Source organism: Amblyomma maculatum, chromosome 1 (assembly GCF_055883805.1).
Source record: "Amblyomma maculatum isolate TAMU_Amacu chromosome 1, ASM5588380v1, whole genome shotgun sequence".
Classification (NCBI taxonomy): domain Eukaryota; kingdom Metazoa; phylum Arthropoda; class Arachnida; order Ixodida; family Ixodidae; genus Amblyomma; species Amblyomma maculatum.
Window position 1 is genome coordinate 217,184,609 of NC_139344.1, and position 15,909 is coordinate 217,200,517.

The 15,909-nt window shown below is 46.0% G+C and overlaps 1 protein-coding gene across 1 annotated transcript; it reads right to left on the reverse strand.

The window, feature by feature from the left end:
- Positions 1-996: 996 nt before the first annotated feature.
- On the reverse strand, positions 997-2,834 carry LOC146205619 (uncharacterized). Its single transcript, XM_084586931.1, has 5 exons — positions 2,719-2,834; positions 2,536-2,618; positions 2,349-2,446; positions 2,156-2,226; positions 997-2,065 (listed from the first exon to the last, which is right to left on the reverse strand). The coding sequence occupies exons 1-5, from the start codon at positions 2,777-2,779 to the stop codon at positions 2,052-2,054; spliced, it is 327 nt and encodes a 108-aa protein (XP_084443057.1). The 5' UTR covers positions 2,780-2,834; the 3' UTR covers positions 997-2,051.
- Positions 2,835-15,909: the final 13,075 nt, after the last annotated feature.

The window sequence follows — 15,909 nt, forward strand, 5'->3', positions numbered from 1 at the left end:
ACCGCAACTACATCAAAGGGCGAATATGTCCCCAGGCTGCCAGAATATTGAAAAATTATGGACACCCCGAACAAGACAAATGCCTCGTCTGGACACCGGGACATCAAGGCGTGGAAGGGAACGAGTGCGCCCATGCCGCTGCCCGAGCTCTCCTCCCCCGGGACTCGACCCCTCCATCCTCCACACCGCCCTATCCCGGCCCTCTGGCGACGTATGCGGAGAGGTTACAGCACTGCAGACTCTCTCGCAGAAAATATCCACCCCCAGCCAAGGGGCTCTCCAAAGCGGAGGAAGTTAGATGGCGACGCCTACAGACAGGTACATATAACACACCAGCCCGTTTAAACACAATACACCCCGGGTTCTGCGACCCCAAATGCAAATATTGCGGGGAAAAGGCAGGCCTGCACCACATGGTGTGGACCTGCCCACACAATCCTCCAGATGATCCGAATGCATGTGCCAACAATTGAGGGGTGGGAGGCTGCCCTATCCAGCTCTGGACTAGAGGCCCAACGGGCCATCGTGACACGTGCGCGGGTAGCAGCGGCAGCCGCTGGAGTCCCGGACTAGGGACCCCACCTACCATCCCCCTCCCTTAAATATACTTAATAAAGTTTTTCACTCACTCACTCACTACTGTTCCCAAGGGCACGGGATCGAATCCCGGCCTCGGCGGCAGCTTTTCAATGGAGGCGAAAAGCAAGGCGCCCGCATGCTGTACGATGTCAGTGCACGTTAAAGAACCCCAGGTGGTCGAAATTTCCGGAGTCCTTCACTGCGGCGTCTCTCATAGCCGAAGTCGCTTTGGGACGTTAAACCCCACAAACCAACCAACATTTCTCTTTCCACTTGCACTCCCACCTTCCTCCCTTCCCTTATGGTGCGGCTCAGGTGTCCACAGAAACAAGTGGGACAGATACTGCGCCTTTCCCTTCGTGTGAACCAATTATTACCACGATGAGAATCAAAAGTAAACGCACAATCGACGCACCAACACAAACTTTATTAAAGTGATTTAGAAAATTTTCGCAATAAGAAAATGTACCGCAGGAGCTGCCGCTTTCTTTCCGAACCGGTGAAGATCAAGCATCCAAGCCTGCGCAGACGGAACAAGACGCGGAGTGTCTGTTCGTTCAGAAAAACAGCAAATGTAGCGCCAAAATACGAATCACTTTCGCAGATTATCCAAATTATTGTACCGCAAGTCTGACACAAAGGCCGTCTGCAAAAAATTAAACAGCACTGCAGAATCTGCATTGGAGTAATCGAAAGCACGGATGCTGCTGCTGGTTGCTTCTAGTTGCTTAATTCACTTCTTGACCATTTTAGTCTTTGATACTTTCAAATGGCACGCCAGTCCCTTCCTATGCCCCTTTTCGGCTCTACTTCCGGTTGCGTGACGTCACATCCTCTACCTCCCATTAATTATTCTTGTTTACCCATTTTAGTCTTTGGTACTTTCAAATTGCGCGCCAATCCCTTCCTGTCCTTTTTCTCGGCTCTACTTCAGGTTGCGTGACGTCACATCCTTGACTTAATATCCACAACACCCCTTTCATTCCCACCTTTCTCCCTTCCCTTACGGCGCTATTCAGGTGTAAAGAGAACAAGTGTGGCAGTACTGCTCCTTTCCTGTGAACCAGTTATTCCAATTACTTAACTTATCGGCCTAACTGTTTTTTCAGACAAAACATAACGTCACCCTCTATCGATTGACACCACTCTTTAACCTCTACAACTTCCCAATTACTCACAACTGCTGCATACACGATTTTGCGGGCGCGTTCTGCGGACAGAAATCTATGAACATAGCGAAGTAATGCTTTCGCATTAAAAAAAAAAAAAAAAACAGCAAATGAGGAGCCAAAATACGAATCACTTTCGCAGATAGTAATACGAATTTTATCGTGCCGCAGGTTTGGCATGTAGCCCGTCCGATAAGTAGCCCGTCCGCTTCCGGCCGGCGAAGTCCATCGTGGATACAGCCCATGGCTTTCGTTGGTACGCTAACTCCTTGGACAAATGGAGCCGAATGGTTGCCCTCCTGTTTACAGCCGCTGACCTGCACATTGTCAACAGCAGGGGGATTCGCTCGCTGCGACGCCACACACTATGGCAGATACGGTGGGTTTACCAAGACGGTACCGCTCACCTGCAGGCTGTGTTCCAAGCCCAAGCCAAACGCAGACTGCAGACACGTCATGCGAGTCAGGCCAGCCGGAACTGTCACGAAGCCAAAGGATTTTGAAAGGGTAAGAACTAAATGTAGTTGCAGCTTTTGCAGATGCACCGAAGTTCTCAAAGCTTGGCGAAGTAACGCTGATCTGTAGGTAATTCCTACTCACCGGAATTGATAACATTGTTTGCCCATGGCTTTCGCTGGAACGCGAACTCCCTGGACAAATGAAGCCGATTGGTTGCCCTCCAGTTTACAGCCGTTGACCTGCACATTGTCAACAGCAGGGAATTCGCTCGCTGCGACGCCACACACTATAGCAGATACGGTGGGTTCACCAAGACGGTACCGCTCACCAGGCTGTGTTCCAAGCCGAACGCAGACTGAAGACACGCCATGCGAGTCAGGCCAGCCAGAACTTTCACAAGGCCTAAGGATTCTGAAAGGGTAAGTAAATGTAGTTGCAGCTCTTGAAGATGCACCGAAGTTCTCAAAGCTTGGAGAAGTATAATGCTGATCTGTATGTAATTCCCACTGACCGGAACCTAAAACAAATTGTTTTCCCATGGCGTGGCAAAGCTGACGTCTTCTGCAGTGCATCGATAAAAATGCATTCACCAGAGTCCAGAGAGCTGCCGCGTCCACGTCATCGATGGCCAGGGTTGCCAGGGTTTTGCAGCATGACCCGTCAAACTTTCTGCAGGATGTACCCAATATACCCATATGTAATGTCAACTCATAAATATAGCCCACAATAGTTAACCCAGAACACTTAACACAATTTATTTCGAACATTTATTGAGATATTTCCTGTGAGGAATTTTTTTTTCCTTCATGTTTAAAAAGAAGGCGATCGAGGTGGCGCCATGGTAGCGTAACTCCCATAGAAGTCTGCGTGTCGACTCTGAGCGAGGCGTTAGTTTCCTGGCGCCCCCTGCGAACTGTGAGGCAACGCAAACACGTGACAATATGACGTCACAGTGGCGTACTTTTGGCGGGTAATTTGTCTTTTTACTTATGAACGAAAAACGAGGCCAACAACGAAGGAGGCAGTACCAAGGTCAATGTACAACTGGTCGCGCAACTTGGAAGAAAACGCGTGCAGCTGCCTACTGCCAGCTGCATCAACTCGATGATGAGGGCTCCTGCGAACTGTGAGGCAAATTACTAGCGCACAGAAAATAAGATCTGCCAGAACTCCAAAGAACTAGAAAGTAAACATAATATTCGCGCTCAGGAATGAATGCAGTTTTTGTTTGTTGCGTAAGAAAAAAACGTGTCACATTTTTAATAATATTTTAACTTGTTTCTAACGGCCTCTCTCGGCCACTTATTATCCGCTGCGTAGTTGCCCTAAGCTCAGATATGGCTCAGACCAAAGCGTTTTTCATCCGCGGAATGGGTGCGTCGTCGGCCCCGGTTCAACGTTCATCGTTGCGTGCTGCGTACAGAGTGGGTTATCTGTAACAAACAGTCAGTATTTCATTCTGCTGGTTGTGGTAGAGCTTTACAGCAAGGCGAAGACTGTCTGTGCTCGATGAGAAACTGATTGCCGCTGCATGTGCGCATTTCCGGACGATGGGACAATGCTGCGTCACAGCTCGGCGGCTCGGCTCGGCCTCCCAGGCACGTCGCAAAAGTGGTGGCTTGTTTTACGGATACACGTCTGCATGAGCGGCGTATCGCTGCATGTTTTAACTGAACGGTGAAGGTGAGATTTTATTGCCCCCAAGACGCGTGCCGCATTGATCTAAGCCTTCCGTTCCGCTCCCTTTGCTGCGTGTTTTGCTTACTGCGTCGTATTACCGCACCAACGTTCGCTGAACGTGCTTTAGCTGTTATTACAGTGATGTTCCTATTGTCAATGGGATGCTTAACATGTTAAATGCTTAAGTTGTAAATTTGTAACCTCACATTGACTCCTTTTAGTGGCAAATGAAGCGCGAGTAAAATATGGGAATCATGAACAGGGCGAGATTTATTGGAGCGAAGCTATATCTAGATATTTTCACTTCTCAGACGCATTAACTTCTAAATACTAGCAATCCCAATTTGAATTGCTTACCTAAGCTCTTACAGGTTGGCGTTCTAGCGCTAGCGTTAGTTATTCCGTTCGTTTGTTTTTGTTGTTCTTTGACGCTGATATGTCCTTTGTTTGTTAGCAAGAATTTCACCCTTTTATAATCTCACCGCGTCTCGTTTGGAGAACTACGCTCAGGAAATTTTGTTATCACGAGGATTTCATGAAGACCGGGACGAATGAGCGGTGGTCGCTCTCCTACACTTAAAGATTTCATTGTCGTGAAGCGTCTAAGTAAGTAATCGTGAATTAATAAAACCTGGCTTTCTATGCAGCACAGCTTCACTCATTTATGCCCTTAGTGAAATGCCTCAAGCCATGTGGTTCTATCCATGTGCTTGCCGAATTCACTTGAAGGCCCTTGTTCACAAACGTGCCCGAAGAAATAAGCCCCAGAATGCGTTTACATGACGCGCGACAAAAGACTAGGCTAACGACGACGGAGGAAGAACGATGCTATGATAAGGTGGTTAAAGATGCCGTAACATTTCAGTTAACGTAAAACTTGACAGTAGAAATCCATGTCAAGTAAAGTTGGCTGAACAGTTACGGTGTCCATTTTTCTGCCTTATCCGAGCATCGTTCTGCCTCCGTCGTTGTTGGCCTTGTTTTTCGTTCATAAGTAAAAAGACAATCAAATTCCCCGCCAAAAGTACGTTACTGTGACGTCACAAGCAACGTCACGTGTTTGTTGTGCCTCACACTTCGCAGGGGGCACTGGGAGACTAAAGCCTCGCTCAGAGTCGACACGCAGGCTTCTATGGGAGTTACGCTACCATTTGTTCTTCTACCATGGCAGTACGATGCTCGGATAAGGCAGAAAAATGGACACCGTAACGTTCAGCCAACTTTACTTGACATGGATTTCTACTGTCAAGTTTTACGTTAACTGAAATGTTACGGCACCTTTAATCACCTTATCATAGCATCGTTCTGCCTCCGTCGTTGTTAGCCTAGCTAGTCTCTCGTCACGCGTCACGTAAACGCATTCTGGGGCTTATTTCTTCGGGCACGTTTCAGCAATTCAAATTGGGATTGCTAGTATTTAGACGTTAATGCGTCTGAGAAGTAAAAGTACCTGCGATATAGCTTCGCTCCAATAAATCTTGCCCTGTTCACGATTCCATTATTTTACGCTTCATTTGTCACTGAGAGGAGACAATGTGAGGCTACAAATTTACAACAAGTATTTAACATGTTCATGAGAAAGATCCGATTGACAATAGGAACATCCCTGTGATAACAGCTAAAGCACATTCAACGAACGTTGGTGCGGCAATACGACGCAGTAAGCAAAACACCCAGTAAAGGGAGCAGAAAGGAAGGCTTTGCGCAATGCGACACGCGTCTTGGGGGCAATAAAATGTCACCTTCACCGTTCAATTAAAACATACAGCGATACGCCGCTCATGCAAACGTGTATCCGTAAAACAAGCCACCACTTTTGCGACGTGCCTGGGAGGCCGAGCTGAGCTACAGTGGCTGTAGCCGAGCCGCCGAGTTGTGACGCAGCATTGTCCCATCGTCCAGAAATGCGCACATGCGGCGGCAATCAGTTTCCCATCGAGCACACACAGTCTTCGCCTTGCTTGAAAGCTCTACCACAACTAGCAGAACGAAATACTGTTTGGTGCAGATAACCTACTCTGTACGCAGCACGCAACAATGAACGTTGAACCGGGCCCGATGACGAACCCATCCCGCGGATGAAAAAGCTTTGGTCTGAGCCATATCTAAGCTTTCGACAACTACGCAGCCGATACTAACTGGCCGAGAGAGGCCATTATAAAGAAGTTAAATATAAATATGACACGTTTTTCTTACGCAAGCAGCGAAAACTGCATTCATTCTTGAGCGTGAATATTATATTTACTTTCTAGTTCTTGGCAGTTCTGGCAGATCTTATTTTCAGTGCTTTAGTAATTGACCACACAGTTCGCAGGGGCCCTCATCGTCGAGTTGATGCCGATGGCAATAGACAGCTGCACGCGTTTTCTTCCAAGGCATACGTAATAAGCAGAATCAGTTACGCCACGCCCTACCTGGACATCAAGGCCGGCGAAAAAGAGAAGTTAGACTGCCTGATTCGAAGATGCGTTAAAGGAGCCCCGAAACGATTTTTAAGCACATTGCTTTGCCTCTTGGTTACGTAGATTGAGTTATAGTGATACTATTAACGGTGGTTGTTTTGTGTATTATCCAGTATTTAATATTTTAATTTGCTCGTGAAAGCGAGTTCGGACCACTGATGGTGCCGGCACACAGCGGCCATATTTTGGCAGCGGATATGACGACATTGGGTCCGATTTGATGATTGGACGAACAATAAATTCACGGCTAAATGAACTTATGATTAATGATACGCTCTGTAATGTTCTTGCATTTTCTAATATACTTACAAAACTGACATATTTATTTTAGATTAAAGCACTTCAAATAAAATGTTACAAAAAATAACGCTAGAGGCTCTGTCTATTTTCCCGAATCCAAGAATTTTGCGTCCCTCTAGTAGAAATAGCTGCTCATGTAGCTCCTGTTTGCCCTGTGTTTACCTTTGCACGTGGTTTGCCGTTTGTTTATTCCTCGTGGTTTGTTGTAGGTGGTTCTCCGTATCCTAGTAGGCTGTCCTGCCTTGACCGATAGGTTTTCGCTGGTGAAGCTTAGTTATATTTCGTGCTGTCATGAAGAAATTCTGCGCAGTCCCAGGCTGCTCGAGCAGCGAAGGCGTTGGAGGAGTGTCGTACCACAGAGTTCCTTCCCATAATGAACGAAAAAGAATGTGGTTAGAAGCTCTGCATTGAGAAAGAACCGAATAGGCGTGTGTGCTCGGCGCACTTCACTCCAGACGCCTTCGAGTGTTCATCGGTAGCTTATGCATCCGTAGGCTACAAGCAACGGCGGCTACGCAGCAACGCGGTGCCAACGATGGCAGGCGCTCTGCGAAAAACAGTCGAAGACGGAAGTATCGTGACGGACTGAGCAGTGAAAGTTGTGCCAATGACCACGTTTTTGGTCAGCGAGTCTGTCGAAGTTCATACACTATCAAGGATTCAATGTTTTAACTGCTGTTGTATACTTTCTCAGAGAGTCATCGTTACGAGTAACGACCTTGGCAGCCGCTCACTGTTCTCTCGACTGTCAACAGATCGGGCCGCGTGAGCGCGTAAGCACACTTGAGAGCTCGAACGATGCTATGAGGAGGAATGGCAACGAAATTTTAAGGTCGAGCGCTGCGTACAACCTCTCGATTTATATAATATTGCTCACTGTCGATCGCGTGGCTTGTCTGTGAGTATGCGCAAGCTTGTCGATTTTTTTTTTTAGAGCATGGCTTGGCGGAGCTCCGACCGCATTATCGAAAAAAAAGGGGGGGGGGGGGGGGTGGACGGAGTACATCCCTAGCACGCGTGTTCCCCTGTCCCTTGCCACAAGGTCTGTTGACGCAACAAAGCAGATGAAACGCGTTTTTACCCCCCCCCCCCCTTGCTCTTTTTTTTTTCGATAATGCGGTCGGAGCTCCAGCAAGCCATGCTCTGAAAAAAAAAAAAAGACAAGCTTGCGCAAACTCTCAGACAAGCCACGCGATCGACAGTTGACCAATATTATATAAATCGAGAGGTTGTACGCAGCGCTCGACCTTAAAATTTCGTGTCTATTCCTCCTCATAGCACCGCTCGAGCTCTTAAGTGTGCTCACGCGATGCACTCACATTATGAGCGCATCTGCTACTTTGGCTGCCAGTTGTAGTTCCTTTGCCACACTGGCTGTGGCTGTGGGTAAATGCAAGAGGGGGGGGGGGGGCCCAGTCAAAAAAAATCAATGGGTCCAATTGGGAAGGCCAGTCAGATTGAATTGGTTCTGCCAATCCCAAATGGTTTGTCCAATGGGTACTGTCCAACCCAACTGGTTTCTTCGCTCCCAATTGGGAAGCCCAGTTGGTTTCTTCACTCCCAATTGGGACACCCATTGGTTTCATGACTCCCAATTGGGAATGAAGAAACCAATTGGGCGTCCCAATTGGGACTGAAGAAACCAACGGGGGGATTGAATAAACCCATTGGGCTAATGGGAAGCCCAATGGGTTACTTCAATCCCAATTGGGATTCCTTCGCTCCCAATTGGGACGACCATTTGAAACGAATTGGGCTTCCAACTGGGCTTCCCATTGGCTCTAATTGGTCCTAAGCAAACATTCCCAATTGGGGAAAGTCAAGTCAGTGACATCCTTGACTGAGATGTGCACAGATATACATACCTGTATAAAGAGACAAGAGTGAAAATTTTAAGTTCTTATAAAAAGTATATGCTGCTTAATCTTATTAATTGATTATATCATGTTCACTGTAACTTAAGGCATAATTAAATAAGTTAACTCTGAATAACAAAGATGTGTCACTGGTCCCAGCAGCACTGTTCAAAGAATGGCATATATAAGTCTGCAACCTGTGGATATGTACATTGAATCTGTGTTAGTTCCGCGTGTGTAATGCTTGCTTGTCTCCCATGATTTCTGTAAAAAATTGTAATTTCATTCCACTTGTCTAAAAATCGGCTCCCCTATAACTTCTAGACAGAAAACATTGAAATTGCATCTCCATTCTTTTTTTTTTTTTTCTTCAGCTATGTGAGTTCAAACCACTTGGGCTCAATGGGTATACCATTTGAGTTCAATTGGGAAACCATTTGGTCTTCATGGGTGACCAATTATTCCCAATTGGGAGCACCAATTCATATCAAATGGTTAGGCCCAATGGGTGGCGAAAACACAATTGGTTTTTGACCAATTCATTTCAATTGGGAAATTCCCAATTGGACCCATTGAATTTTTTTGACTGGGGGTAATAGTTGCAATTTTATTGTAGTGTTTGCAGACTTGGAATATGGCCACATCTTCAAGGCAGTGCTCTCCCTATGGGAAGGATATGGCTGCTCCAGCATGAACATTTCTAAGAGGCCAGTGGCCAGTGCTGAGGAATCGGCCGTGGGTTAATGGAGCTGCCAGACCATGAGAATGAACAACAATTCAGCGCGGCCACATCACTCAACGATCACGAGAAGTGACAAGATAGTGGCTGGTATAGCAATGTGGACAATAAGAGTCTGAAGCAATGAATGGCGTGGATTTCGGTGACACTAACGGCAAAAGGCATCATTTTCAAAAGGCAATTAGCTTCATCATGTTCCTTATGAGCCCATAGTACTAGTACTGGGATCACCACCGACTCGCAGCTGATTCTCAATGCAAGGGCTTGCACATGAATGTTCGTACAGAATAGCAAGTTGCATTCTTCTCATCTCATACTGCCAACATCACAGTAAAAGCCTGGTTTCTGCAAGCCACGTAAGAGGAGATGTGTTATCAAGGTGTTATGACATAATACATGAAGAATGACCTTGCTCACTGACTGCTACAAACTGTTTATGCACTGTTCTACTGTGTTGTCCTGACATTTGCCATAACAGCATATGCCACACAAAATTTGACTGCTGGTTCAAAGAGCATGCAGCCATCGAGCTTGCTGAAATGCTTTCCCGTTGCCTTAGATACAAAATGTCTTAGACAAAGTTTTGTACCAAGAATCATTGCTGCATGTTGTGTGGTTTCATCCATGACTTCAAAACTTGCAAAATGGACTTTATGCGAGCTGTGGTGATCATCCAGCTGGTTTCGATAGCTGCTCCTACTGGCTGCCACTACACCATTGAAAGTTCCTTGTTGCCAGTCCCAAAATCTAACCGTGCCGTGTCGACTGTGTGCATGACCTGTGTGTTGAAGATGGATATTTTTCTGCATCTGCAAAGTGTGTCCATGTTTTTGACCAACTGCATTTGATCCAGTCTCCACTGTTCCCTAAGTGCAAACAAGTTCAAACGGCTGTAGCAAAAATGTTCGCGTTCTTGAGGGACCAGGCGACGTCTCAGAAATGAAGATCTGTCCTTCCTTCGTTTATATTTTGTTCGAAGCCCTGTGTTCATATGTCCAGCGATATTACCTGGAACCTTCACCAACTTCCTACAGCTGTGCTTTTCTTGTAATTAATGATTAGCACTTAGAAAGCAATGCTTTTTGTGCTGTATATGACCCTGTTGAACTTTGCAGAACTCAAAACCAGCGAAATGTGCCAGTTGTAATGCAGTGCAGCTGCGCTGGGACGAACCTGAACTGAAAATATTCTTGAACAAAACCTGTGGTCCAGATTGTAGCCCTCTCTGAAACTAGCTTGCTAAAAGGAAGATCTCTGTCTAGATATATGACCGATAAAAACTGCCACGTAAACTGTTTTTCTGATATAAGTCTCACTGCTATACATACTCCAGGAAATTCCGCATGTGTCTTTTGATAACATCACCAATCTTTGGTTGGACGTCATTAAAGTAGCAGCTGTGAGGATACAACTCTGCTCACAAGCTCTTTCTGTTGTTTCTTTGTATGTGCTTCCACAGAAAATTTTAACTGTAGCTTTGTAACTGGTGCCCATCTCTTCAGATCACATGTTGATTTAAATTTCTATCCGTCTCTCAGGGTGACAAGAACACAGATTCCTATTTGTGAAAACTTCTAGACATTGTTGACAGTGATAGAAGCCACGCTTCCTATTATCCTTCAGCCTCTGTAGACCTGCCCCTGCATTCATCCAACATCCAAGTGAAGTGGTCACTGGCACCTTGCTGCATTTGGAGTGACCATTGCTTGCGTTTAGTGCTGCCTACCATCTATGTGGCTCCAAAAGTGCTATCCGGGTTAGTATACTTTGCAGCAAGGAGTAGGTGTCGAATCTTGCACATCAAGAATCATCATCATTATCATCATCAGCCTGATTATACCCACTGCAGAGCGAAGGCCTCTCCCATATTTCTCCACTTAACCCGGTTCTGTGCTAGCTGCCCCCACTTGACCCCTGCGAACTTCTTAATCTCATCCGCCCACCTAACTTTCTGCCTCCCCCTGCTACGCTTTCCTTCCCTTGGAATCCAGTTTGTTACCCTAAGCGACCATCGGTTATCCTCTCTTCGCACTACATGTCCTGCCCATGTCCATTTCTTCTTCTTAATTTCCACTAGAATGTCGGTAACTTGAGTTATTTCTCTGACCCACTCTGCACGCTTTCTATCTCTTAATGTTACCCCTACCATTTTTCGTTCCATAGCCCTCTGGGTTGTCCTCAACTTAAGTAGAACTCTCTTGGTTAGCCTCCATGTTTCAGCCCCATAGGTGAGTACAGGCAAGATGCAACTGTTGTATACTTTCCTCTTGAGCGATACCGGTAAGCTGCTAGACATAATCTGCGAGTGCTTGCCAAATGCGCTCCATCCAAATCTTATTCTTCTTGATATTTCCTTTTCATGGTCCGGATCTGCGGTTACTATCTGTCCTAAGTACACATATTCGCCTACTATTTCCAGTATTTCGCTACCTAATGTAAACTGCTGTTCCTTCCCGAGGCTGTTGAACATTACCTTAGTCTTCTGCATATTGATTTTCAAGCCTACCTTTCTACTTTTTCTGTCTAGGTCATCGATCATTATTTGCAGTTCATCCCCCGAGTTGCTTAGCAAGGCAATGTCATCAGCAAATCGCAGATTACTGAGGTATTCTCCATCTACCCTTATCCCTAACTGCTCCCATTGCAAGTCTCTGAATACTTCCTCTAAACAAGCTGTGAATAGTACTGGGGAGATTGTGTCTCCTTGCCTAACACCTTTCTTTATGGGAATTTTGTTGCTTTCTTTATGTAGAACTATGGTTGCTGTGCAGCCACTATATATATCTTCCACATCAAGAATATGAACCTCTTTTTCTTTTTTGGTATGCTCTCGACATTGGAAGCTCAACATGGTCTGCTTCATACCTTCATACCTTGCTGCAATACTCCATGTGTCAACATAGTTGCAGGTCAAAGTTTTTCAATGCCAGAACTTTTGCCTCACTATCAGAATATAGGTATTGTTGTGGCTGAGCCTTGGAACAGACACCTAAATGTGTATCCGAAGTGCCATTGGCACAAGAGCCTTTCCAAAATGCATCACTGAAAGTAGCCTGGCCAGTTGGTGCATGTCTCTTTGTGGAGCAGCATGCAGTATTTCTTGCCTGCAAGCAATATATTTATTCAGTTGCTAGCGAGTTCTGTGTTAGTGTCTTCATGACTCTGTTCCGTCACCCTGTGCACTGTTTTGCTAAGGAGAATTTAAAAAATGGCCATTAACATGGCCACAGGGGAAGCATTTGCTTTTCTTGGTTCTTCCCGGTGTTGCAATATGGTGTTGTAGTTTGGCCTCATGATTCCGGAAAGTGTAAGACCAAATATGAAGAGTCCTGAAAAAAAGTGTTTCAAAAGTTGTATATCTGTGTTGCCCTTTTCTGTCTTTGCCTGACATACTAATTGCTTTTCGGCTTAACAGTACCACATGCTGTAATCCGTGCTGCAAGCTGTGCACTGTATAAACAAATGAAGCTTGAAAAAACTGAAAACTGGTTTATTTTTTTTTACCCCTCACAGTTGGGAAATTTTAACCCTGTGTAGCGTTCCGATGGAAACATCTTCGTAATTATGGTCACTGCACTTGAAGAGATCACTCTTTGTTCTCCAGTTCAGTCTTTTCCCCAAATCCATCTTGCAAACTGGTGGTAGGCCACATAATATTTTCTAGAAGGAAAAAAAGAGAGACATCTGTGAAAGAGCAATCTCAGGATTTACAAAGCTCCAGTCCACATTGGTTTGACTCAAATGTCTAGCATACTGCAAAAAGAGTACCACCACAAGTCACCTCCATACCTTGAGACAAAATACCCTATGTAGAGTGTTTTTTTTTTTGTTTTTTTTTTAATGTTTTCTCTTCTCAGGGAATAAAAAAATATAAACGAAAAGGTTGTACATTCTAAGTTCTGCTATAGATTAGTCATTACATTACTGATAGTGCTTTCTACACATATGCAATGATAATAAATTAGTAAGCTGCACTAATGAATCCAGTGAAATACTGTGCTTTTACAGCATGCACACATGTTGGAAAGGTTCAAATGTCCTTAATGTGGAAACCTAGTCTGCCAGTTTCTGGTGCACTGCACCCTTCTCATTTTTGAATGGCATGCGGTACGCTTTTAGAAGGCTTCATTCCAAAGAAGAAAACGAAATGTGCTACGTGCACAACGCGCGAGCCACCATTAGTGCTTTTATCAGGGGATTCAACTTCGGAAATACCTTGTTGTGGATATCCATTTCAGGCTCCTAGCTGGCCCCAATCAGTGAGGTCGCCGTATGCGATTTGCAACACCTCCGTATCCAGCAGAGTACAAATATATATATATATATATATATATATATATATATATGTATATATATATATATATATATATATATATATATATATATATATATATATATATATATATATATATATATATACACATATATATATATATATTCGTCTTGGCATATACAGATATGCAGTCCCGGTTCCTGGCTGCACATGGCTCAACATCTCGGCAGCACAGAGGCTCCGTACACCTGGACGCAGCAACAGTTTCAATTAGTCATCAGTGTGGTGCTTTCTCCGCTCGCGTGACTTCCGGGGTTAAAATTGAACGTAATGTTACCACAGTGGCTCTATCACCACGCTTTTAATCGCGATATGGACAAGGCACATTTCGTATGTTGTTTTTCGAAGTTCGCGAGGCGTGCCTGCGTACCGAGAACGACTTGGCGGAAACGATCTAATCGAGCCACTGCATTCTACAAGAATTCGTTTCAGTCCCAAGAAAGGATGCAAAAAAAGTGCTGCGGTTCATATTTACCAGTGCGCATCGTCAGCCTGGTGGTGGTCTGGCAGCGTTGCTGGGCGATCGTCGTCAACACCGCGCGGTGGACGCGACGACGCTGGTAGGCTGCTGTTCGTCCCCTTTCGGCGTATCCCCGCACGGAATAACGCACAGATCGTCGCTCCGTCGCGATATCTCGCGTTAGAGTTCCGATTAGTCTGGCAAGTCCATTTACGGTGACTTCTTATGCACTCCTAAGGTGCTAGCAGTGCTGATATCGGATGGTGAAACATCGCTGACCATCCACCTGTTTATCACTATGGGAGCGACGCAGCTACTTACGCCCATGTGTTCCTTGTAACCATAGAAACGACGCTGCCATCCTTGGCAGCAACGAGTTAAAGCAAACAGGCAACCATGCTGTGATAACTTCCGCGACGTCATCGGTTTGCCTCTTTTGATTGGTCGCACCCAATGACATCAATGGGAGAGTGAAATGGGAATGGGAAGCCCCGCAAAATTTGAGTTCAGGGCAGTTTTTTGTTTGCTTCTATTTTTAAATTTCTTCATTGAATAACTCCCGTTCCTGTGCATCGATTCTTGCAATTCTTTTTGAGATAGTATCCCTGTGACATAAAGAATTGACCTGAAGTATAACCGACATCACATTACGAAGCGCTTCGCGGCTCCTTTAAGAAGGCGTTAGGACTGCCCATGGGTACCTCGAGCAAACGACTGCTCGAACTCGGGGTGCATAACACGTGGGCAGAATTGACGGAGGCAGTGCGAGTCTCCCAATTAGAGAGACTAAGCACGACCGAGACGGGCAGGGTAATCCTTGCAAAAGTAGGCCTCAACCCAGACAGGGGAGTTAAAAAAAAGTCACAATTAATAGTGGAATCAGGAATGCCTTGGTAGTCCCCCCCTTCCCTAGGAATATGCATCCAGAATTTAATGTCAAAAGAAGGGCCAAACGAGCTGAAGCCCTAGATCGATGGTTCAAGAACATGGGAGCAAAGGAAGTAGTCTATGTTGATGCGGCAAGTGGCAGAACAGGTGCGGCGGTAGCTTCGGTAGTCGATGGCCGAGGGGCACCGGTATCCGCGGCAGCCATCAGAGGCCGCAACATAGAGACTGCGGAGGAAGTTGCGATAGTGCTAGCTTGCGTAGGAACAGAAGCCAAGTTCATAATTAGCGACAGCAAAACTGCCATTCAAAATTTTGGGAAGGGGAGGATATCGCCGGAGGCGGCCAAAATCCTCACCCAAAGAACAATAAATAGGAAAATTCAGTTGATTTGGACACCCGCTCACGCTGCCGTCCCTGGTAACGAGGCGGCTCACGAGCTAGCCCGAGCTCTCTACTTCCGGGTAGCCGTCAAGCCCCCCGAACGCTGGGCATACGACGAGCGTCTGCAAATTTACGGGGAAATCATCGACCATTATAAATTGGGACGTAGACTGGTACCCCTGCCAGATGTTAGACTTAATAATACAGAAGCTGTCGCGTGGAGGCGGCTACAAACTAATACGTTCATGAACCCGGTCTGGGCGTTTCACGCGCTACCAGACTTTAGGGACAATGATCTCTGCAAACACTGGGGGCGAGAGGGACCCTCGACCACATAATTTGGGAGTGCCCACAATCTCCAGGGATAGGGCAAAATATTACAAGTAGAGAAGCCTGGGATACCCTGCTGCGAAGCGCGGACCCTGCGATCCAGCACCGCACCGTCCATCTGGCGGAGGAGGCCGCAAGAAGCCAAGGGCTACCTGCCAGCCTCTAATCCGCGGGCGCACGACTCCCCGTTTCCGATGGAATTAAAAGTTGTACAACCAACCAATCCAAGTAACGCGACCATTTACATTGACCTTGGTGGCGCTGCAGTCATAG

Excerpts from the sequence above, each read along its gene's own strand:
- LOC146205619 (XM_084586931.1), bottom strand. The coding sequence starts at position 2,779 with ATGCACTGCAGAAGACGTCAGCTTTGCCACGCCATGGGAAAACAATTT. Across the intron at positions 2,619-2,718 it reads ACAATTTGTTTTAGGTTCCG|AATCCTTAGGCCTTGTGAAA; the intron begins GTCAGTGGGAAT and ends TTACCCTTTCAG. Across the intron at positions 2,227-2,348 it reads AAACAATGTTATCAATTCCG|TTCCGGCTGGCCTGACTCGC; the intron begins GTGAGTAGGAAT and ends GCTTCGTGACAG.